Consider the following 22,997-nt stretch of genomic DNA (forward strand, 5'->3'; position numbering starts at 1 on the left):
TGTATTTTTCATGCATGGTCTATAATCTTACGATTTTCTATTAAAATAATATTATTTTAAAAAAAATTCAAGAAATGGGGAGTATGAGGCGGGCTTGGTGTCAGCTGTCAGCAGCAGAGTAGAGAACAGTCGAAGACTCATGTGATGGGAGAGAAGAAATTGACCATCCACGGGTTTTTGCTTCACGGAAAATCTCACGTACAGGGGCCCGTCAACTTGAATTTGATCCTGTGGACACCTGTTTGCCTAGGAATTTTATGGTAGACAAAGCCACCACCTTAATCTTACTCTAACCTTTAAGCAGAGCTAACCTGAAGCTTCGTAACACCTATCAGTCTCGTCTTATTTTTATGTTCATATTATATAAATTTAAATTTTTAATTTACATTTAAAGTTGATTTAAAGTTTTTCATCATACTTTATTTTTTAATATTTGTTTCTAGATTATAAAATACATATATAAAAAATATATTAATAAATTACTGTTTTACAAATATATTTTTTCGTTTTTTTCTCGGTCACCCAAACGAGAGACCACCATATTTTAGGAACATCAAGTCTTTACATTTCACTCACTCAACTTTACCTAAATCTAGTCACAAATCATTGGACGATGGCATCCGTCACCTGGACTATGACGGGGCTTTCAGTCAAGTAGCAAATTAACCGATGGCAATTGCCACCGCCGCCTATAGATATGCACTGCGAGATATTTCGAGAGCGGCGCCGCCCGAACCATCTCCTCTTTTTGCCGCTCGCCGCTCCTCCCTCTCATCTCCATGTCTGCTTTTCAGCTTTCTCCCAAGCAAGGATAGCGCTCACAGTGATTCACAGCAGCACTCGCCATCACTCTCGTGCACCCCGTCCTCGGCTCCTCTCTCTTCTGTATTTATATCATCTTTCGCGTGATCCCAGCAACAAAAAGATTCTGAATGCTGGAACGAGAGAAAAAAAAAGAAAAGCTCTTGTTTATTTCCATTTATATTGATGTGCTTAGCATGCAGCCGTCTTAAAATAAGACCATTTGTATCAATTCTAACTTATCCTAAACAAATAATAATAGTTATATTACAGCATGTGAAAATAAAGAATAACTGTATTAAAATAGATAAAATATGGGATAATTATATTAAAATTTAATAAAGTAAAAGTTATTTTAGTCTTTTAGTTTTTTATTAGTAAGTGTATAAATGAAAAATAAAGTTATTTTAAGACATGCTCTCTATAAGCTGAATGTGAGATGCACCGAATGTTTCACCGTCACCGAAGGTCAAATATACCCATCAAACATAAGCATTTTCATCTTTTTGACTTTTGCTTACGACTATAACCAATTTTTTAATTTTAATATTAAATTTGGGTTAATTTTAAAGTTTTTTCGCTGTAGTTTATTTTTTAGATTTAGATTTTTAGATTGCTATGAACATGTATCTAAAAATTTTATTTGTAAATTATTTTTCATTTGTAAATATGTTGTTTGTATTTTTCTTTTAAAAACCCAAAAAATGACAACGAACTGTGCATGCAAACAGGCGTACATCAGAAGTTTACCCACAGCAATGGTGAGACAAAATAGCTTATGCGATGCTCGCTGGTTTCTGCTGGAAAACAAAGGTAGTTTCCGGTTTGCATCCATCATGTTTAAGCTAGCAAACCATCCTGCTTATATGGGACAGAACAAATGAGAGGAACTGAACTGACAAACTACAAGATTCGTGTCATCGAAAGGCTGGAAGCACCTTTAGACATGCGCAGATTAATAATTCGTCCCAGCCGATTGACTGACAAACTAGCAACATATCAGAATATTCTACGAGCAAGATCAGCCAAAACCTACACATTTTTTTTTGATGAGAACCCTACACATTTTTTGGGTGTAAAATCAGCACACGATCAACAAGTCATCACTCAGCAAAAACCATAATTGTCCATCTGGAATGAAGATGGTACGCACTGGGCGAAGAATGAACACCCATGATTCTAAAAAAAATCCAATAAATTATACTTGCAGATGCTATCTCAAAGCTAACACATGCAATGAGTGCAGGAATCCAGGGAGATCTAAACCATCTCTGCTGGAAAGATAAAATACTAATCCAACCACCCAGGCAACACCATGAAACCAGCCTAGGCGGCACCCTGTATGGCTGTATCCATTGCCTGATAAACTGTGCCGAAATTTTCGATGCGCCGAGTTGTTTCCAATCAGCATCCACAGCCGGACCCACGAAATACAGAATCTTTATATCAGGATGACAGGATGCATATCAATAATTTAAGACATGTCCCCGGGCCCCACCAGCTGGCATCAGGCTGCTTCAGCTTTCATCTTCCAAAAGATTGTATAGCCATTACATACATCGATATTTCTCACCGGTTAAAGCGAAGCCATGCATGACAAGGGATTGAGTGCAAATACTCCCACTCTGGCAGCAAGAAACAGACAAGTAGAACATAGTCCATACATGCAGTATGCTCCATAATTTAGGAGTTGCAATTTTGCATGGTCCAGCTCTCTGAAACTAGCCTTTAGTGTCTAAACGTTGTCTACGGAATATCAAGAAACCAGAAACAAAAGAGTTATCCCATCCAGCAATTAAATAGTAAATCTGCATAAATTACAGGCAAGAGCTCCAGAGCAGCCTGCATAATCTGATATTTAACTGCCCGTGTTTACTAGATGCGGCTAGATTAAGGGTGCGGCAAATAAAAGTTCCAGCAACATCATAGATCATAAATATTGATAACAGCAGGGCAGGTCCATAAACAAATGGATTTACAACCCAGGTCCTATCATGGAAAACAAATGTGTCTTTCAGTCTTTGCAAGTATATCATACTAATGAAAATTTTCTTGAACAATGAGATAACAAAATAAAAATAAAAAGTGCTAAATGCTAAGCATCCGCACTACGCAAAGATGAAAGAAAAGCTGAAACTGTTTACCAATCCTCAAAAGGAATGCAAGCAATGATAAGGAGACGATGAAAGACAAGAAATAACCACAGGAGATAGACCAAACCTTAGTAATTCTGGCAGTATTCATTTTTTACCGCTCATGAATGTGCCAGCGCATTCACCTTCCAAGAGGTATGAACATTGGTCAACCATAAAAAAAATAACAGCATTTCCTCACAATTAAGACATTAATCAGAGTATGGCAATACTTGGTCCCAAATGAAAAATTGAAAGCAAGCAAAGCAGGATAGTAAATGCTGGTCTCTATCCTAATAAGTGCAAGGCAGAATGTACAAAGCCATGAAAGCAAGCCCGAAATAACTTTGTGCCTACTTTGATTTTGTGATTGTACTAGCTACAAATCAATTATCATTTATCACAGTTCACAAATAGGTAACCAAAACATATTCATCTACAACTTCATATAACTGATAACTGCATAGATGAGAAGGCATAAAACCTGGTAGCCCTCAGCAATTCAAAAGTAGTAATTTACAATACATGCATGAATCTAGCATCTACCAAGCCTACCAGGATACACAACGGTGGAAGCAGTAATACTTAAGGAAACCTGATATTTGAGAAACATGAATAATTGGTGAAACTCTAGAGGCATGAAATTAAATTGCTGCCTCACCATTATTTTGGTTCGGTATACTTCCAAGAAAGGAATGTTCGCTGTAAAGTGAAAGATAGAATATTACATGATTCCTAAAGTGCTACATCAAAGAAATAAACATATAAGATAGCAAGTATTAGATAATAAATGAATTTTAAGAGCACGCGGAACAGCTAGAACTACTTATTTTATTTCAATCATATAATAGAGTATTAGAGTCTGGTAATGCATGGTTAAAAACTCTCAAGAAAAGGGAGAAAACCTTACTTTCTCACAGTCAGGAACAGATCTAGCCTAATTTTGGTGCAGCCAAATTAAAACTCACCATTATAGTATTAGATGTTATTAGAAGCATTGAAGTAAACCATATGAATTGCCCTAAATCATGAAAACAACCATCATTAAGAAACCCTGATTTCGATGTTAAATCGGAAAAGGTCGTGTGTTCATAGTAGACTGAATCGAATTGCAGTTACACGGCCCAGACGGTTTATTCTGCCTAAGAAGGAATAGTCATGCATATGCAATAAAAAGTAACAAAATTAGATCTCAACTCTCAAGGGACAACAGTTGGAAATGAACATTTGTGCAAATCCAAGAGATTAACCTAATGGTTTTTTCCACATTTTAATTCTTTGTTGTCATCATAATGTTGTATGACGGCACTATTTTATTGCTAGTATGTTCTAATTTAACAGATGACTTTGTTAATGCCAGGCATACCACGTATAGAGATCCTGCATGTTCCCTAGTAAACGAAAGAATCTAACATAGAAGATTCACATAGCTGAGGGCTTGTTTTATTTATAAGATTTCTTACTATTCAGACAGGGAACTAGAAATAGCATTAGATTATGATTAGGATCGCCTGAAAGTTTTCTACAATTTATGTTGTAGGCTTGTCCCAATGCCTAAGCAGAACCTCCATGCTTAGCCTAGTTGGGTACTGAGCCCCTGAAATAAATCTATACAGTAAGAATTGCATGTGCTATATGCAGTGTCCGTCTACAAAAAATGCAGCTCACAACAATAATTGCGGTTTGTCTTCATTACACCTTAATATAAAAAAACAACTCCAAAAGTTTCATCTCACTGATTTACATTATCCTAATCTGTTAAGCTGGTGGAAATGACTGCACTATGTTGTTGGTGTCGCTGCTTTGCAAACCACTTTTCATCCAGGCAATGCTACTAATTTCTGACACCAATGAAGCAAAACTACTATCTGAAATTGGAGGATGATCTTCAAACTCATTAAACTCAGGACCCAGCAATGAGTTCTCACGAAGTTGCCCATGAGAAGTGCAGCAGCCATGACCACATTTATTTGGCACATCAGCAGCAAAACTTGTAGGATAAACAAACTTACCGACCCCATTTTCAGGCTTGAAAGCTTGAAGATTTGAGTCAAACCTGGTGGCAAAGCCCAACTTTTCTTTCTGTGATGATTGACCAGGCCCTACATTGTATGGTTTGAATGCACCAACCTTTGCAACTGGTCGGGCAAGATAAGGTGGATCAACAACTTCAGTTCTGCAATTCTGATCCGCGGTTTGCAATGCCCCAACATAACTTTCAGAAACTGTCTGTGCAGGAGCTTCCATTGCTTCCCTGACATTTAAGGAACTAAGATTTCCCAATGGCCAAGGTTCTTCTGAAACTGACCTAGGCCTCTCCGGAATAGCTCGCTCCACAACACCACCTTGTGTGCATCGGCCACCAGTGCAGTACCGACGCCTCAGGGTAGAATTCCAGTGGTTCTTGATTGCATTATCAGTTCTCCCAACCAACAGCTTCGCAATAGCCGCCCACTTGTTTCCATGTACAGCATGAGCAGCCATTATAATGCGGTCTTCTTCTTCTGCAGAAATAATAATATTTTAACAAGCAAGTATATATGCAACGAAACTACACAACTGACTGAACGCAAAATGTATCATGCCCATAATGCTACTGTCAAACTAACATTGCATTGCCCTCACAGACGTCGTGCAGAGACAAATATTCTTTAGATTAAGTTTAGGTCACTGACACATGTTCCACAGGATACAGATATGCAACTGCCAGGAATGGATGAAAGGTATTCTGCAGATGGTACCAGTGAAGGGCTTGCGCTTGACTTGGGGGTCGAGTTGGTTGCACCAGCGGAGGCGGCAGGACTTGCCGGAGCGCCCAGGGATGCCGCGAGCTATCAGCGTCCAGTTTCTCGGCCCGAGTTTCTCCACCAGATTGCTCAGCAGCGTGTCTTCGTCCGACGACCAGGGCCCCTTCACCCGCTCCTCCGTCGCTGCCCCCGCGGCGTCACCCGCTGCGATTTGGCCGGCGGCGGCGACGTCATCTTCGTCCTCCCCTGAAGGAGGCGGCGACGGGTGGTGCGGTTGGGGCTGGGACCGGGCGGGGACTCGCGCCTCGCCGGCCACGGGAGGGGAGGAGGAGGAAGAGGAGGAGCGATGCGGTTGGGAGTCGTCGGGATGGACTCCTGCACCATGCGTCTCGTCGGTCATGGAGGCGGGGCTGGAATGGGCGGAGTCGGCGGCCGGTTGATTCGGCGGCGGCGGCGGCGGCGAAACGGCGGTTTCAGACGACATGGTTGCTGGTGCGGTGGGGTTGGTGCTACCGTGCTAGTAGTTCGTTGTGGCGAGTGTTCCGGAGGAGTGTGCCCTTCCTTTTTCTATCCTTCGTTGACTGACTTCTGGGTCCCATACTGTCAGTGTCAGTCTCGCGTGAGTCTCCCCGGCCTGTCGATTATTAGATGGGCCTTGTTATATGGGCCAGGCTTTCAGCCCATTCGAACGAGCCCTCAAGCATCCATCGTTGACGGCTTTCCCCATTCATTCATGTAGCGTGGCCGTTTTTCAATTCTCTCGAAAATTTAAAGAAGAACTAAAATCGTTTTCAGAACCCTTTTTTTTTCTTCTTCTGAAAGATCGTTTTCAAGGCGTTGTTGCATCAACTTGTCCCCCAAAAACGCCTAGGGTGTGGAAAGTTAAGCATTGGTATGGACGTATATACGTATATACGCTGGATTGATCGTATCGTAGTAATAAAATGGTGCTGTTCTTTGCCACTCACCGGGACAGCAACAGGTTTGGTCAGGTACGTGACAAGTAGCCTACGTTCGTTAGGTGATGCGTGGCATGTGTGCTCACGCCTCTTGCTAGCTAGTTGCATGGCGCCGTTGCTTTCCCTGTACCAAACCTTGACAGCAGTAACCTGACTTAACTATCTAGGCTAACGAAACTGCACATTTCACCGTCACTGTGTCAACTTCACGCTTGTTCGTTCCCCAGATCGATCCGTCCATGTACAGCCAGACCATCCAGACATTCGCTCGCAATCAAACTTTTGTTTTCACTGGCTAGCTAAAACGCAGGAAGAAGTAGGGAAGTGATATATTTTCTTTGTGTGCCTTTCTGTACTGGTCACATATGTGACGGATACAGAAACAGTAACGATAGAGTAAGCGGTGATATGGATCCCACGATCTTGCTGTATACTCCATCCATCGACAAAAAAAATATATACTTTTAACCTATATCACCTATACACAATTATAAAGACCATGTGCTCGTTTTTCAAATACCGATACATTTATCCTCAGCCTTTTCCAATCCTTATTTTTCATATACTTTACCTACAATAATTGCTCTAATAATAAAGTGTTTGAGTAACAAACAAGAGGAATAAAAATAAAGTATTTTTTGGACATAGTTAGTATATAAGCATTCACATGTGTGAATAGAAAAGGATATAAAATGCATTTACAACACAAGACATTATTAATAATTTCCATATCCTCTACATAATAGTAGAAACTAATCTTTTAATGCAAGCAATACTAATTTAAATTCAAATTTAATGTTATCCCTATTGGATGTAGTGTTCTTTATTTATTCACTTATCATGTTATATTTTATCCTGCGTGAAAATAAAAGAAAAAGGGGGCTTTTTTTTACTAGGCGTCTAGGAGACAGAAAGACTGATCAAGTGAGCCTATTAACGAAGTAAATTCAATGAAAAAATAATTGGTACCATATAGAAGGGGCTATAAACTGGAGAGTCTTAACCAATTCGAAATATTTTTGGTGTAGTTGAGATAATGGAATTGGAACTTATTTGGTTGATCCTGTTATTCAATCCAGCGGCTGAGATGCTAAGTTGACTCCTTAACCATGATAGGAAGATGGCTTATTCCAAAATTCGTGCATAAGAGTATGGAACTTTGGATGAATTAATGCGATGGAAACATCTCTTTTCCATTTTCTATTTACCTAGTTCATATTTTTATATAAACATCATTCTAATCTAATCAGTGCACTGTAAATGCCATAATAGAACCACCCATGCTGGAAATGGCCTTCCTTGTTACAAGTCAGAGACAACCTTTTTTCAACTTTAAAGTCAGAGACAACATTGTTAGATGAAATAAGATACCGGAAAAGAACGAAGTACTAGAAGGCATTTGAAACAGTAAACAGCAATAAGGCTGAGTTTGGCTGTACCCATTACTAACGATATTCCCTCGTTTATTTTATACGCATATTTTCTAAACTATTAAATCATATATTTTTTGTGACACTTTTCTATAGAAAAGTTACTTTAAAAAATCATATTGATCTATTTTATAATTTTTGATAATTAATAATCAATTAATCATGTACTCATCTATTACTATATTTTTCGCGCCGAATAACTTACCCTCATTTCTTCCATGCCGAATGCGGCTAAGTGAGTTAAAGACCTGGGTCGTGTTCCACTGGGAAGATGAAAATTTTCTGATGGTTACGATAATAACTATATAATGGTGATAATAATTATTTAATAATATAAACAATAAAATTAACTACTATATAATTAAAAATTTTGTTAATATGAGACGATAAAATTCTATGTAGAAATTTTTTTAAAAAAACTATTTAGCAATTCGAAAAGCTTCTGCATAAAAGTTGAGAAAAATCTGTACATAATAATGCAACCTTCGAAAGCAAATGTTTGATGCAAAAGGAGTAGGGTGGCAGGAATGAGGCTCATATGGTTTGGCTTCTGCTTATAATAAAAATTAATTTAGAGTTGATTTTACGGTTTTCTTATTACACTCCCTCCAATTTGATATTTATTGATGTTTTGCATAATGACACGGTTTTCTTAATTTTTTATTATAATATATATATAATAAATATTTACTTTTTCTGAAATACTCTTCATGAATCAAGTATACATGTTGACATAGTATTTTCAAACTAAATGTTTTAAATTTATTAATAATCAAAGTTTTAAAATTTTGATCACACCTCTGTTCAAAACAATAAGAATTATGAAACTAGATGTAGTAGTTTATTTTACAACATTTACTTTTGAATCGACATGAAGACATATTAAAAGTTGTATGTATAAATTATTCTTTGTTTGAAAACAAGTCATTTCATATATTTTTTTTTCCAAAAAAGGGGAAACAATTGGAGCTAGGGTTGGAATGGTGCGGGACGGAACCGGGGATGACCGGAACGGCCCTGGCCCCACCCTCGAAATTGAGCCCTTGCCCCAAAAACAAACCCGCACGAGGAATGCGTTCTCTGTCCCGTCCCTGCCGGATCCAATTGGAGTGCTTTTCTTGGTGATGGTTTGGATGGATTTTTTGACACAATTAATTAAATGTTAGTTATTATAAACTTAGAAAATTAATTAATTTGATTTAAAAATTCTCCATAACATTTTAAAAAATACACCAATTAAAGTTTTAAAAGCTAGCCTACTAATGAAAAAACAAGGAAATATCCCTCCATCTAGAAACAAACGGTGCCTTAGGGCAATAGGGTGCATTCGTTGTTGTAATAAAAAGGAGTGAAAACTACTCCATTTTTCGTGAGCATACTTCTTGTACTATTGAATTGTGAATTTTTATAGAATTTATAGAAAATTTTTCTTTAAAATTATATTAATTTCTTTTTAAGTCTAAAATAATTAATAATCAATTAATCCTGCACTAATTGCTCATCTGCTTCTTCCTTTCCTCCCTCTCAAACTCACCATTATTATTATAATACAAAGCCAGATAAGCTGGATATTTCGAGAAAAAAGAAGTCCATGCATAAGTTGCTTAAAATGCATGAAGAAACTTCTGAAGAGAATTCAAGTCCAGACTTCCAGTCCAGCTCAAACTAGCTTTGCAATTGCAAGGGTGATTGCCAAACGGCATATTTGTTAATGTTCTTATTAATCTAAAAGCTAAGACTAAAAAATAAAATATAATAAAAACCTATGTCAAATTTAAATTAATGTTAAAAATCTAAATTTTAACTTATAAGCATAATTGAAGCGAAAAGATGGGGGCTGCAAGTGACAGCGAACGTAAATGGGCTGATGTATGCCCCTGGAGCTTGTTCAAACTTCAAACTGAACATGTACACGATTCTAAATATTATATAGGAAAAAACAATTAAACGATAGGTGGCTGAATTGTTTGCTTTACCCAGTCCCAACAGTTAAGTCATAGCCAGTCGGCAAAGGGGTAGAAATCAAACTCGTAGCAGGTATCTGTAGAAATGTCTTGCATTCCCTCAACATCATGTTCTAGCTGTGAAGTTTCAACTTTCAAGGATACCAATCACTGCATAAAATAGAATTTTTAATAAACTTTGTCTACTCCCTGTGTGGTGAGCTTCGAAGTGACTTCCTCCTTGAAAGCAAAACTGTAACTTGCGTTCTAAGGTCAGGTAAATACAGTTCAAACAATGACTTTTAATGTGTGCAGAAATGTGCAACCCCATAGTTTCCATTTGCTTATGTTTATAAGCCAAAAATTAAAATTTTAACATTAAATTTAGAGTTGATTTTATGCTATTTTTATCATAATTTATTTTTTTAGTCTTTTCTTTTATATCGATAAGAACATGCATATAAAAGTTTTATTTATAAATTATTTTTTATTTTCAAATATAACCTTTGACTTTTTCTCAATCACCTCAAACTATGGATAGAAGTTAAAAAGTCAATCCACAAAGAAATTCTTCTAGATAGAACTTGAATCAGACGCCTAAGCATGCAAGCTATCCCCCCTTTCTAGTAAAGGTACACTGGTGACCTTATTAATATATGGCCAGCCATCAATCATTGATAATTCCTTGTGCTCAAACAAGGTATCAGTCGTTTCAATATGCTTGGGTCCATGTCTAGGAAGTTGTTAGCAGAGGGGTAGTTATTAGAAACTAGAAAAATATAATGCTACGGTCATCAGTTGGATATATATGATCCTCGTTAGTTGTTAAAGCCATAATTAGAAGTCTAGACCATCTAACTTATACTTTAAACCTTTTCTTTTCGAATTTTGATCGGTGAAAGGTAAATAATGAGTCTGTCCATTTCGGAATCTTGACTTTGGGAAACCGTTCTACTCCGTAACAGATTAGATAGGAAGGACTCTGCAATAAACACTAGAGACTTCATGGCCCATCATGAGAAAGGATACATCAAGTTGCGGTTGAACTAACAAAATGACAGACAAGTCAGGATTTTCAGTTTTCACCCAGTGCTTTTTTAGATAATATATTCACCCCAATGCTTGATTGATCAAGTCAACCAGGCCATCAGGCAGCTATATATACAGCGGAATTCCGGTTGCATTTTGTCATCCATATTCTCCTTAACCTCGACAATCACTGCTGGTATGTTCTACTTCTAGTCCGAAAAAATTACTACTACCTTTTAGATTTTGAGTAAGGTCCAGGCCATTTTTCTGTTCACCATATCATTGAGTTGCCAGCTAGCTTTGGCCTTGGAATCAAACGGCATGTCGTGTTCTTGGATGATCCTTGTGTCCGCTGTTCTGGTTTCTGTTGCATCCGTGGCCCAAGCTGATGTCCTGGAGCATACCTTCAGTGTAATCATTCTTTCTCCCCCTCTCTACACACATAATCCACATTGAATTGTTCATTTGTCCTCCACAAGAAATACACAATCAAGTCTTAGTGTGATGAACTATACTGCACACATGCCAGAACATTTTCAATAGGAGAGCTTCATTTGTTATTGGTCTCCATATCTTCTAGTGTGTGCATCATGCGCGTGTAGGAGTGTGTACAGTGTACGTGTATGGTGCATCATGCGCGTGTAGTAGTGTGTGCATCTTTCGTTTAATTAGAAGCAAAAGGAAAGGAAATATTGGACAACCAGGGGAGGTGTAACTGTTTTGTAGTCGGTTTAGGAAATATTGCACAATCCTTTTTTTTAACATGTAGATAAATTTTCATGAAATTATTTTTAACAGCTGATTGTTGATAGTACAAAACAAATTGCCAAACAAAGTTTCCACTCTTAATAATTATTATTGCCTTTGGTCATAAATATTAGATATTTGACGTATTTTACCGTCTTTGAGAACGCAACTTCAGGTATCATATTTTTTAATATAAAACATAGTACATGAAGATATTTGGTATCAAAATTTTAAACTAAAAAATTAATACCTTAAGGTATTTTCTAAAGAACCATACATTTTTTGTTAATATTTAGAGGAGCTTTGACGATAAATAACTTCTAAAATGCCTTTCTGAAAAAAGTACGTGTGGATTTCATTGAAAAGTATTATCGATATATCACAAACTTATTACTTATGAACTTTCTAACACAAAATTGATGGTCACAATTTCAAAATGAAACCAAAGTTATTCTAATTATAGATCAAATCTTTATTATTGGCGGCAGTAATTTCTAAAACTTTCCTAACGAAGGTGGTACATGAGCGTCCAAAAAATTGCCACCCCCCCCCCATGGCCCCATCTGACATTCTCATACTATGCACTAGAAACCGAATATTTATCGGTCAATTCTCAATATTTATCGCGGTCTTAACAGTCATGGTCATGATATTGTCTTCGATGATTTGTCAGGTCGCTACGCTATCCCTTCCCCGTATATGTGAGCCAGGGAATACAAGCGTCACCGCCGTGAACGGACGAGTGCCCGGTCCCAAAGTCGAAGCCCGCGAAGGCGACACCGTGGTGATTCACGTCATCAACGACTCGCCATACAACGTGACAGTCCACTGGTGCGCACCTCACCTACTTCTCGCCCCGTGCGATCGATCGATGATGTGACGAGCTAACGAGCGGCGAACGGTGGTGAGTGCGTTCGTGCAGGCATGGCGTGTTCCAGCGCGGCACGCCGTGGGCGGACGGGCCGGCGATGGTGACGCAGTGCCCCATCCGCCCGGGCCGCCGGTACACGTACAGGTTCACCGTGGCCGGGCAGGAGGGCACCCTGTGGTGGCACGCGCACAGCTCGTACATGCGCGCCACGGTGTACGGCGCCCTTGTCATCCGGCCGAGGCGCGGCGCCGTCGACTACCCGTTCCGCAAGCCCGACGGGGAGAAGACCGTCTTGCTGGGAGAGTGGTGGAACGGCGACACCGTCGCCCTGGAGAGCCGCTCTTTCTCGACTGGCGTACCCATGCCGAACGCCGACGCGTACACCATCAACGGAATGCCGGGAGATTTGTACCATTGTCCAGAGAGGACTAACCGTACGTGTCGATTTAATTAGCATCATGCGCGCATATATGTTATGATTACGAGCACTGCGTTCTTAATCATGATCCGTTGCTTTTATCGCTTGTGCAATTATCTACGTACGCACTTGTGCAGGAATCGCCAAGTTCAAGGTGCGCCGCGACAAGACCTACTTGCTCCGGATCATCAACGCTGCGCTCAACACGGCGTTCTTCTTCAAGGTGGCCGGCCACACGTTCACCGTCGTCGCGGCGGACGCGAGCTACATGGACCCGTACGAGACCGACGTGATCGTGATCGCGCCTGGGCAGACCATCGACGCGCTCATGACGACCGACGCCTCCCCTGGCCGCTACCACATGGCGATCTCCTCGTACCAGAGCGCGATCCCCTTCCCACCGATGCCTGCGGGGTTCAATGGCAACGCCAGCACGGCCGTCGTGGAGTACGTCGACGCGGCGGCAACGGCCAATGCTGCTTCTCCCGTGCTACCCGTCATGCCAGTACCAAACGACACGGACACGGCTCACGGGTTCTACACCAGCTTGAAAGCGCTCGACCGCCCCGGCAGGCGGACCGTGCCGCTCACCGTGGACACCCGCATGCTCGTCACCGTCGGGCTCGGCTTCTCCTCTTGCCAGCCCATCCAGACGCAGTGCAACAGGAGCGCCCCGGTGGTGTTGGCGAACATGAACAACGTGTCCTTCGCCCTCCCGGCCACCGTCTCCATGCTCGAGGCGCACTACCGGAACACGCCGGACGGCGTGTACACCAGGGACTTCCCCGACCAGCCGCCCTTGGTGTTCGACTACACCAGCCGCGGGTTGCTCGGTAACACGCCTCTGGCGTCCACGGGGAGCCCGTCGACGAAGGTGAAGACGCTCAGGTATAACGCGACGGTTGAGATGGTGCTCCAGAACACGGCGCTGGTCGGGCTCGAGAGCCACCCGATGCACCTGCACGGGTTCAACTTCTTCGTGGTGGCACAGGGGTTCGGCAACTACGACGGCGTTGAGGACGGAGCGGGGAAGCTCAATCTCGTCAACCCACAAGAGCGGAACACCGTCGCCGTGCCGACCGGCGGGTGGGCCGTCATCCGCTTCGTCGCCAATAACCCAGGTACCGGTACTGCAAATCGTATGGTTGCAAATCTGGAGCACTTGATAGAGTTAAACAATAGCCCGACAAGCAATGGTTTTTGCCAGGTTTTGGGCTTCTAATATGACCCTCAATTCTCTCGTGCGTACGTTTTTATTGGGCCGTTTTGGGCCCAGTCTTGTCAAGCCGAGTTCAGAACTTTAGATGTTGAAGAGCTCGACGCTGACGTACTGATGCTGTGTAGAATACGCAATCACGGTTTTATCTCCTCCTATTATAAGAAGCCCACTAACCATTATGCTTCTGTCATCTCAAGAATCTTATCACTATAGTTTGCACTGTCATGAAGCTTATCATGTTGAGGTTTGCAAGGGATAAAGAGAGTAAAGAACACCTGTTCTGATTAGTTGGAAACTTTTCTGTGTGCAGGAATGTGGGCCATGCACTGCCATCTCGATTCTCACTTTGGGATCGGCTTGGCGATGGTGTTCGAGGTGGAGAGCGGGCCGACGGCAGAGACGGCGGTGCCGCCGCCGCCGCCAGACCTGCCGCAGTGCTAGCTACTAAGGTTGCTCTCTGAAAGTTCAGTTCTGAGCCTTCTTCGATACGGTGAAACATGGGCTGCCGTCAAGATGTAAAAAGTAACGACAGGGAGATGACAATTAAGTTGTTGTACACCTCTTGGTATTCTTTGAAGAGATACGCGCAAGGGAAAAAACTTTGAAGAGATACACGCTTCAATAAATCGATTTCCGGTTGATTGCATCGGTCAAGTGTATTTTTGTAGAGTTTTATCATCTTTTCAGTGTAATATTTGATCGTTCTGGAGTATGCACGTTAATATGTAAATAAGATTGGTCAGACTCGGAGTAAATAACAGTAAATCACACAATACAATCCTGAAAAGCATAAATTCATCCGCCTCATCCTTTTCCTCTGCTTATACAAAATTTGAATTTTTGATTTTAAATTTGAAGTTGATTTTAAGGTTTTTTATTTTTTAGTTTTGACTTCTAAATCACTAAGAACATACACACGTATATATAAGTTTTATTCATAAATTCTTTTTTGCTAGCAAATATGTCGTTTGACTTTTTCCCTGAAGAACTTTTGATCCTGTTTCTTTGTGAATTTCTACATAACATTTCCCGAGCAGGAGATTATTGTTTGGTTTTTTCAAAGAAAAAAAGTAAAATAATATATTTACAAATAAAAAATAATTTATGAATAAAAAAATTTATATATGTATTCTTAGCAATCTAAAAGCTAAGGTAAAAAAAATAAACTTTGATGAAAGAATCTAAAAAGTTAACTCCAAATTTAAGGTTGAAATTTTAATTTTAATAAGCATAGACAAAATCGAAAATATGAGGGTGCTAACTGATTCTTCCTAAAAGAAAAAAAAAACATTCAATATTTAGCCATGCATACATATCCCTTGCTAAAAAAATGCTCCGTGCGTATCTGATGTCCTGATGAACAGTGTGCATGTTTCAGACGAGCAAATTCAAATTTCTTTCTGCTGGTCCTAGCAACCATTCTGCCCCTGCGTATATCCTACAGTTAGGTGAGAGGTCCCCATCGTGTCCAACTGTCCATGCCTTCAGAACTTAATCGTTTATACGGAATCACGGATGGTACTTCTGGATGTTCCTGGATATATATGCAAGGGAGAACAGGGTCTCCACAAGATATGCTCTGAATGTGTTTCTCCTTGAGCTCTTCTCCGTATAGCCGTATGTATAAACATCATAACGTTATCTCGTCAAGATAGACCTCCATGATCAACTACCACATGATCCCAGGTCATTTTCTCTTTTCGTGTCATGTTTATCAGCATAGGCCAGGTATGCTGGTTGTATTGGTTTATCTAGAGAATACCGTTTGTCTGGTTATGCATCCATCTTGGGCATTCCTTCACCAGTTCAGAAGAATTCGTTGCTTAAATTCTTTAGGCACATTTTTGTACAGAATATTGTTGCTTGGGACCAAACTTGTGACATGATAGACTAATGAGTAGATTGTTTTCTAATAAGCTTTTCGTGACTGGAGATTCAAATCACTGGCTAGGAATACTTGGTTCAGGGTGCTAATAGGGTAGTTTTGGTACACCTCAGCTATTCTGAGAGCTGCTTTTATTGACCCAAATGGGGGAATACCATAACGACACTTTGACACATGGGATTAGTTCTGATGTTTTCTCTTATCCAGATTTTTCCTGTTACACGTTTAGCTTATACGTTAGCCGCATGCATAATTCGTCAGAAAACTATATATACCTTGTGTGTCCAAAAGCTAAACTCCTGATTGATTCTGATGAAAATGGCCTTTTGTTGACGTGGCGGTAATGGCAGCCAAGAAAGAGGAATTAGCACTGTTCAGGTCGATAGACCGTGAATTTGATACTGCTTGATACTGCAATCAAAGATAGCAACGAACAAGCTAGCAATGGACGAGTGGCATCGATTTCTCTATTATCATTTGATCCGTCGACAAAAATAATTCGGGTCAGCAACACCTAGATTACGAGCGTGTGATATCTCTAGAAGCTTTAAGTCGCAATCTCGAAAAAAAAAAAGAGAGACAAATGTGCCATTGCCCTACGCAAGTGATTCTCCGGGAAGTGCCAAAAGCATTCCATAGTATATATACTTATCGTGTTTCTCTGAAGAGTTTGCTATATACAAGTTGGCCCGGATCATCTCCAGGAAGAGTCTGTCTATCCTTCTCTGGCACTACTGAATCCTCTTAGATGGTTATACCTTGGTTTTCTTCCATGATGCGGCTTTTGTTGTTCTTGTTCGCGCTTATTCTTGCCAGATCGGTGGCAGATGCGGCAACTGCGAACTACACATTCACTGTATTCCCTCTCATCTCATATCTTCTAATCTCCTCCCTTTTCTCTGCATAATATGAGTTGTATAGTTCATCATCTCATCTCCTCTCACCCTGCATATGAGTTGTATTTTTCAGTTCATTGATTTCATATGCAGATAGGTTTTCTCCTTAGTTTTTCCTCTAGTATTGTTAGAAGCTTCGTTTGCCTGTGTGTAAGACTGATGACGCATTTGTTTACAATCACCTAGGTGGAAAGCATGCGTGTGAGTCAGCTATGCAACAGCACTGAAATTATTGCGGTGAACGGCCAACTGCCAGGCCCAACGATAGAAGTGAACGAAGGTGATGAAGTTGCCGTCAATGTCATCAATGGATCACCGTATAACTTAACCATACACTGGTACTTCCTCTGTATCTAAAAGACTTTATTTTTTTAGTTTCTGCTCTAACCATTCATCTTATTTGAAAATTTTATTAAAAAATTAAAAGAATTAGACATATAAAGTGTAATTCATATTTTGTCATCTAATAATAATAAAAAATATTAGTCATTAAAAAAATTAAATAAGACGAAGAGACAAATATTATATTAAAAAACTAAAAATTAAATTTATTATGAGGCGAAGGGAGTAGATCCCTAGTACTTCATACATTTCCAGTTGATGTAACTTTTTCAACGAAAGTGAACACCTCAAAATTTAAATTTTTAATCTTAAATTTAGAATTAATTTTGATGTTTTTTTATCGAAGTTTATTTTTTAACCTTGGCTTTTAGATCGCCAATAATACGTATATTAAAATTGTATTCATAAATTATTTTTTATTTACAAATATGATACCGAAGTCTTCTTCGTAGCATGTGAGATGGCGTTAGAGTCCTACCATGAGGCATCAGGCTAGTTCTTTATAGATGCTGGGGTTAGCTGTTCCTTTGATGATTAGCTCGTCAGATTCTGGGGCTAACTGACTAGCTGTTCCTTTGACAAGTACCAGTGATTAGTTCGTACCCGATCTCTTGAGCAAATCTCTAATATATGTGTAGCCGAAAGTGAAAGTTCTGAAAACGACACCCTACCTGCCGACACAGTCACACAGAGCCGTTAAATGTAGGAAAGCTCGTCTTACTATTTTGCCAAGTGTTGTACAGCTGATGAGGTACCGTCTACAAGTTTAAAGTAAGATAGGAAAAAAAAGTCCCCATTAAAAGCCCAGTTACAATTATATGAGATGTAAGCGTTCACAAAGACACACCACACATGCATGTAAGAAAACGTCCACTTTACACACTACTACAACAAAGTAGGAAATTCTTTTAGAAAAAAATACACTAAAATGTATCAGGAGCTATACAGCCGCAACACCGCCAGCATACAACCAAAATTGCTTTTAAAAGAACAGTGAATTTGGCGTGTGTGCTTTCCTATGTTTCTAGCAACTAAGTATCAATGAAATAGTAATAAAATATTATAAAGATATCTGCTAGCTTTGATATGTTATCATGCAACAAAATTAAGCCTGGTTCACTCTACAGGTCCAGAAAAGGAATATATTTGGTTGATCAAAAATACAACTACCAAATCATTTTTAACATATTTAAGATCTAATTTGATACATATGTTTTTTGAGTGATATATGGTAGAAGAATCTATAGTGTGTCAAATCATGTTCAGATTTTTTTTAAAAATATCAACTGGAGGGCTTGACAGAGACGAGGGGGATGATGTTTGGTTTTTTTTAGAAAAAAGACAAACAATATATTTGTAAATAAAAAATAATTTATGAATAAAACTTTTATATAAGTGTTCTTAGTGATATAAAAGCCAAGGTTTAAAATAAACTACGGTGAAAAAAACCAAAATCAACTCCAAATTTAATTTTAAAAATTTAAAGTTGGGCTTATAAGTATAAACAGAAGCGAAAATAGGACGATGAAGATTACATGCCACTAAGTGCAAAGACTTTATGTATTTCCCATCATCTCATGCTATGCTACTAGGAGCATGAGTTGATTGTCAGGTTGCTTGTTCTAATTGAAAAGATAACTATTGAGTATACTTTATAATTTTGAGCTCAACTAGTACCTTAATGCTAACAACTTGGCATCAGCAGAGTTGGTTTAACCCTTGCACGTGTAACAGGCATGGCATTCTCCAGCTACTGACGCCATGGGCGGACGGCCCGAGCATGGTCACGCAGTGTCCAATCCAGCCGAACGCCTCCTACACGTACCGGTTCAACGTCACCGGGCAGGAAGGCACGCTGTGGTGGCACGCCCACTCCTCCTTCCTGCGCGCCACCGTGTACGGCGCCCTCATCATCAGGCCAAGAAACGGCTCCGCCTACCCCTTCCCCGCGCCGGACCAAGAGGTCCCCATCGTTCTTGGTAGCCCCGAATCCCCCCACCTCGCTATCCATTGTTGTACCGTGCATTGATTGCGAAATTGGGCATATCTTGATTCTGGATGAGGCCTTGGTGGACACAGGGGAATGGTGGAGCCGGAATGTTGTGGACGTCGAGAGCGACGCCGTCTCGTCTGGCCAGCTTCCCAGAGAGTCCGACGCGTTCACCGTTAACGGTCTGACCGGCGAGCTCTACCAATGCGCAAGTATGTACTTCATTTGGTAAACCCTGATGGAATGACATAGTTTTAATTTATTTGCAGGTGAAAGGTAAATAAATCCTTGTGATGGATGAAAAAAGAATAACTCTGTGAACAATTAATTTGGTGTGTAGATGAGACGTTTACGGTGGACGTGCAGCCCAACACGACGGTGCTGCTCCGGGTCATCAACGCTGGGCTCAACACGCACCTCTTCTTCAAGGTGGCCGGCCACGCGTTCACCGTCGTCGCCGTGGACGCGTGCTACACCGCCAACTACACCACGGACACGCTCGTGCTCGCGCCGGGCCACACCGTGGACGCGCTCATGGTGACCAACGCGTCGGCCGGCAGCTACTACATGGCGGTGCAGGCGTACGACAGCCTGTCCCCGACCACCATGTCCGTAACCGACGACACCACCGCCACGGCCATCGTGCGCTACAACACCACGTCGACCAAGAGTACCGCGACGCCCCTCATGCCCGCCATGCCCAAGAGCTCCGACTCCGCGACGGCCAACGCGTTCTACTTCGGGCTGAGGGGCCCGGCGTCGCCCGGCGCGCCGGCCGTGCCGTCGAAGGTGGACGTGAACATGACCATCGAGATGGGGCTCGGCCAGTTGCCATGCGACTCGACCCAGAGCAGCTGCTCGGGGAAATCCGTCGCGGCGGCGATGAACGGCGTGTCGTTCCGCCTCCCGACGCAGATGTCCCTCCTGGAGGCGCAGTTCAACCGCACGCCGGGCGTCTACACCGCTGACTTCCCGGACGCCGCGCCGCCGAGCGGCGCGCCGATGATCGAGGGGACCAAGGTGCGGCGGCTCAAGTACAACTCGACGGTGGAGATCGTGCTGCAGAACCCGACCGCCTTCCCGTCGGAGAACCACCCGATCCACCTCCACGGCTTCAACTTCTTCGTGCTGGCCCAGGGGCTCGGCAACTTCACCCCTGGCAACACGAGCGGCTACAACCTGGTCGACCCGGTTTCGCGCAACACCCTCGCCGTCCCGACCGGCGGCTGGGCCGTCATCCGTTTCGTCGCCAACAATCCAGGTATCCTACTGTCGCCCGAGTTTTTAACGTGCTGCCTTGATCAGGCCCAAAACAGACTTCGCCTGTTTGGGCCGAACATATGGGCTTAAAATGACGGTGCTGATTTGGGCTTGGACACAGGCATGTGGTTCTTCCATTGCCACCTCGACGCGCACGTTCCGATAGGGCTCGGCATGGTGTTTGCGGTGGACAACGGCACGACGCCTGGCTCTTTTCTCCCTCCGCCGCCCGCCGATCTGCCCAAGTGCTAGAACCTGCCAGATTCTGGCGTGATGCCAACTTTTAATGCTTCATACTCGAATTTTATTTCATATTTGTCCAAACGTTCATCCGTATGTAAGTGGACTACATGAGCCGCGCGAAACGAGAGAGCGGTGTTTGTTTATTTGTTCGGTGTTTGCGCAACATTTGTACATGAATTGTTTTGCTGTAACTGCATTCTGTTTCTCTCCCTCTCCAGGGGAACGTGTAAAGTATACAGAAAAAAATGGGTCAAATTTCAGAAGTTCAGAATCCATTGACCGTGTATACGTGAGTACGAGAAGTTTTGGGAGCATGACGTTGGTTTGCTTGCAATTCTCAATTTCCAGCTAGATTTGCTCTCGTCGACACACGCTGTTAGAGGCGCATTGGCCATTTAGCTTAGCAGGAGGGCAGGTTCCGGTTGGTCGTCACTGAAGGATGAAGTCGTCTTACGAGTCACCGAGTCAGGACGCCCCTCGGCCCATTTGCATTTATATTTTGTTAAGTGCCCAATTGTCAATGCAACATTTCCTTCAAAATAATGAAATGTCAATAGGTGACGATATGCACTATTTCGTCGCTGCGGTTTTCGTTTGACTTGGACAAACTACGCGTGTGACTTGGCAGAATTCATGCCTTTTCATGGGTTGGTGGAGGGCGTATATAATCTCTTCAATTTTAATAAATAATATCATTAACTTTTCAACATGTGTTTAACCTTTTGTTTTATAAAATTATAATTATTTTTAAAGTTTGATTTGTCAATAAATATGTTTTTAAGTGTGCATATGTATATATATATATATATATGTATGTATGTATATGTATATATATGTATATATATATTAAATAAAATGAATGATCGAACGTACATATACTCTCAAACGAAGGAACATTATCTGTTAAGGCCACGTTCGCCACCCCAAGTTAGTTAACTAAGCTTTCCTTGTTTTCCGCGTGTACATTTCTCGAACTCTTAAACGGTGCATTTTTTACAAAAATTTTCTATAGAAAAGTTGTTTTAAAAAATCATAATAATCTATTTTATATTTTTTGATAATTAATAATTAATTAGTTATATATTAATCTATTACTAAGTTTTTTATACCAGTATATAAGTTAACTTATGCCTGCATACCGAACGCGGCCTAAGAATCAGAGGATATTCCATTATTTGAGCCGCGCCTACGTGTGCACACCGCACAGAGCAGATACTTGACAAACAAAAATTTAACCAGAACACTAAACACAGACATACAATAACTTATCCTTTGCTTTCCTAGATTAATATTTCACATCGTTCTCTGTATCATGAATCTAAATGATTTTTTTAATATTGAACTCCATTAAGGTTTGTTTTAGTACTAAAATTTTACGCTGTTATCCTGTATCATGAGTCTAAGTCTCTTTCTCAGGCATCCAAGCAAAACCTAAACACAACATCACTGTGATGTTACATGTATAAGGACATACTCGATTCTCCATTCAAAAATATAAGAACTTCTAGTAGACATTAAGATAGAGAAATAAAGACTCATGTCATTTCACAGTTTACAACTACTTATAAGTCAATATTTAAATTTTAAATCTTAATTTTAGACTTGATTTTAAGGTTTTTTTTATCGTAGTTTATTTTACAACTTTTATTTTTGAATCGCTAAGGACACGTACATAAAAGTTTTATTTGTAAATTATTTTTATTTAAAAACACGATTTCGCTACTATGAGAGCCAAGGACTGTAACGGTTCTAAATAACGAGGAATAAAAAAGAATAAGAGTCGATAGAGATAAAATAAGAATATTTGAGAAAATCTAATAAATAACATTGCTACCCACTTAATTCTAAGAAAGGGTGAGTTCTATAAAATACCTCTAAGAAATGACATTATCGTTTGGCTTTCGTCAATATTTCTTCGTTAAGAGCTATAATATAAACAATGCATTTCATGGCTAAGATGGATGGAACCCTACAACGAGGACATTTTTTTAGACAAAGTCATCTGTACTGTGACATTTCCTAGAACTGGTAGTTGCCAATGATACTTCTTATATTTAGACGCTTGTCAATTGCATTTCTTTAAAT

At 40.7% G+C, this 22,997-nt stretch overlaps 3 protein-coding genes across 3 annotated transcripts; 2 read left to right on the plus strand and 1 right to left on the minus strand.

Moving 5' to 3' along the window:
• Positions 1–4,549: 4,549 nt before the first annotated feature.
• On the minus strand, positions 4,550–6,202 carry LOC102712209 (transcription factor MYB1-like). The gene is made up of 2 exons (XM_006644955.2): positions 5,675–6,202; positions 4,550–5,437 (listed from the first exon to the last, which is right to left on the minus strand). Exons 1-2 carry the CDS (start codon positions 6,162–6,164, stop codon positions 4,692–4,694), a joined length of 1,236 nt encoding a protein of 411 aa, XP_006645018.1. The 5' UTR covers positions 6,165–6,202; the 3' UTR covers positions 4,550–4,691.
• A 5,160-nt stretch (positions 6,203–11,362) lies between these two features.
• On the plus strand, positions 11,363–15,084 carry LOC102712484 (laccase-6). The gene is made up of 5 exons (XM_006644956.3): positions 11,363–11,452; positions 12,462–12,619; positions 12,711–13,093; positions 13,215–14,198; positions 14,607–15,084. The coding sequence occupies exons 1-5, from the start codon at positions 11,363–11,365 to the stop codon at positions 14,735–14,737; spliced, it is 1,746 nt and encodes a 581-aa protein (XP_006645019.2). The 3' UTR covers positions 14,738–15,084.
• Positions 15,085–16,418: 1,334 nt separating this feature from the next.
• Positions 16,419–21,219, plus strand: LOC102712763 (laccase-7). Its single transcript, XM_006644957.2, has 6 exons — positions 16,419–17,037; positions 17,264–17,415; positions 19,154–19,398; positions 19,499–19,621; positions 19,750–20,670; positions 20,791–21,219. The coding sequence occupies exons 1-6, from the start codon at positions 16,930–16,932 to the stop codon at positions 20,919–20,921; spliced, it is 1,680 nt and encodes a 559-aa protein (XP_006645020.1). The 5' UTR covers positions 16,419–16,929; the 3' UTR covers positions 20,922–21,219.
• Positions 21,220–22,997: the final 1,778 nt, after the last annotated feature.

This window comes from Oryza brachyantha, chromosome 1, assembly GCF_000231095.2.
Source record: "Oryza brachyantha chromosome 1, ObraRS2, whole genome shotgun sequence".
NCBI lineage: Eukaryota > Viridiplantae > Streptophyta > Magnoliopsida > Poales > Poaceae > Oryza > Oryza brachyantha.

Coding starts and splice junctions, on each gene's coding strand:
- LOC102712763 (XM_006644957.2), top strand. CDS start 16,930: ATGGTTATACCTTGGTTTTCTTCCATGATGCGGCTTTTGTTGTTCTTG. Junction 19,622..19,749: donor CGAGCTCTACCAATGCGCAA/GTATGTACTTCA, acceptor TTTGGTGTGTAG/ATGAGACGTTTACGGTGGAC. Junction 20,671..20,790: donor TTTCGTCGCCAACAATCCAG/GTATCCTACTGT, acceptor GCTTGGACACAG/GCATGTGGTTCTTCCATTGC.
- LOC102712209 (XM_006644955.2), bottom strand. CDS start 6,164: ATGTCGTCTGAAACCGCCGTTTCGCCGCCGCCGCCGCCGCCGAATCAA. Junction 5,438..5,674: donor CAAGCGCAAGCCCTTCACTG/GTACCATCTGCA, acceptor TTATTTCTGCAG/AAGAAGAAGACCGCATTATA.
- LOC102712484 (XM_006644956.3), top strand. CDS start 11,363: ATGTCGTGTTCTTGGATGATCCTTGTGTCCGCTGTTCTGGTTTCTGTT. Junction 11,453..12,461: donor TCCTGGAGCATACCTTCAGT/GTAATCATTCTT, acceptor ATGATTTGTCAG/GTCGCTACGCTATCCCTTCC. Junction 13,094..13,214: donor TTGTCCAGAGAGGACTAACC/GTACGTGTCGAT, acceptor GCACTTGTGCAG/GAATCGCCAAGTTCAAGGTG.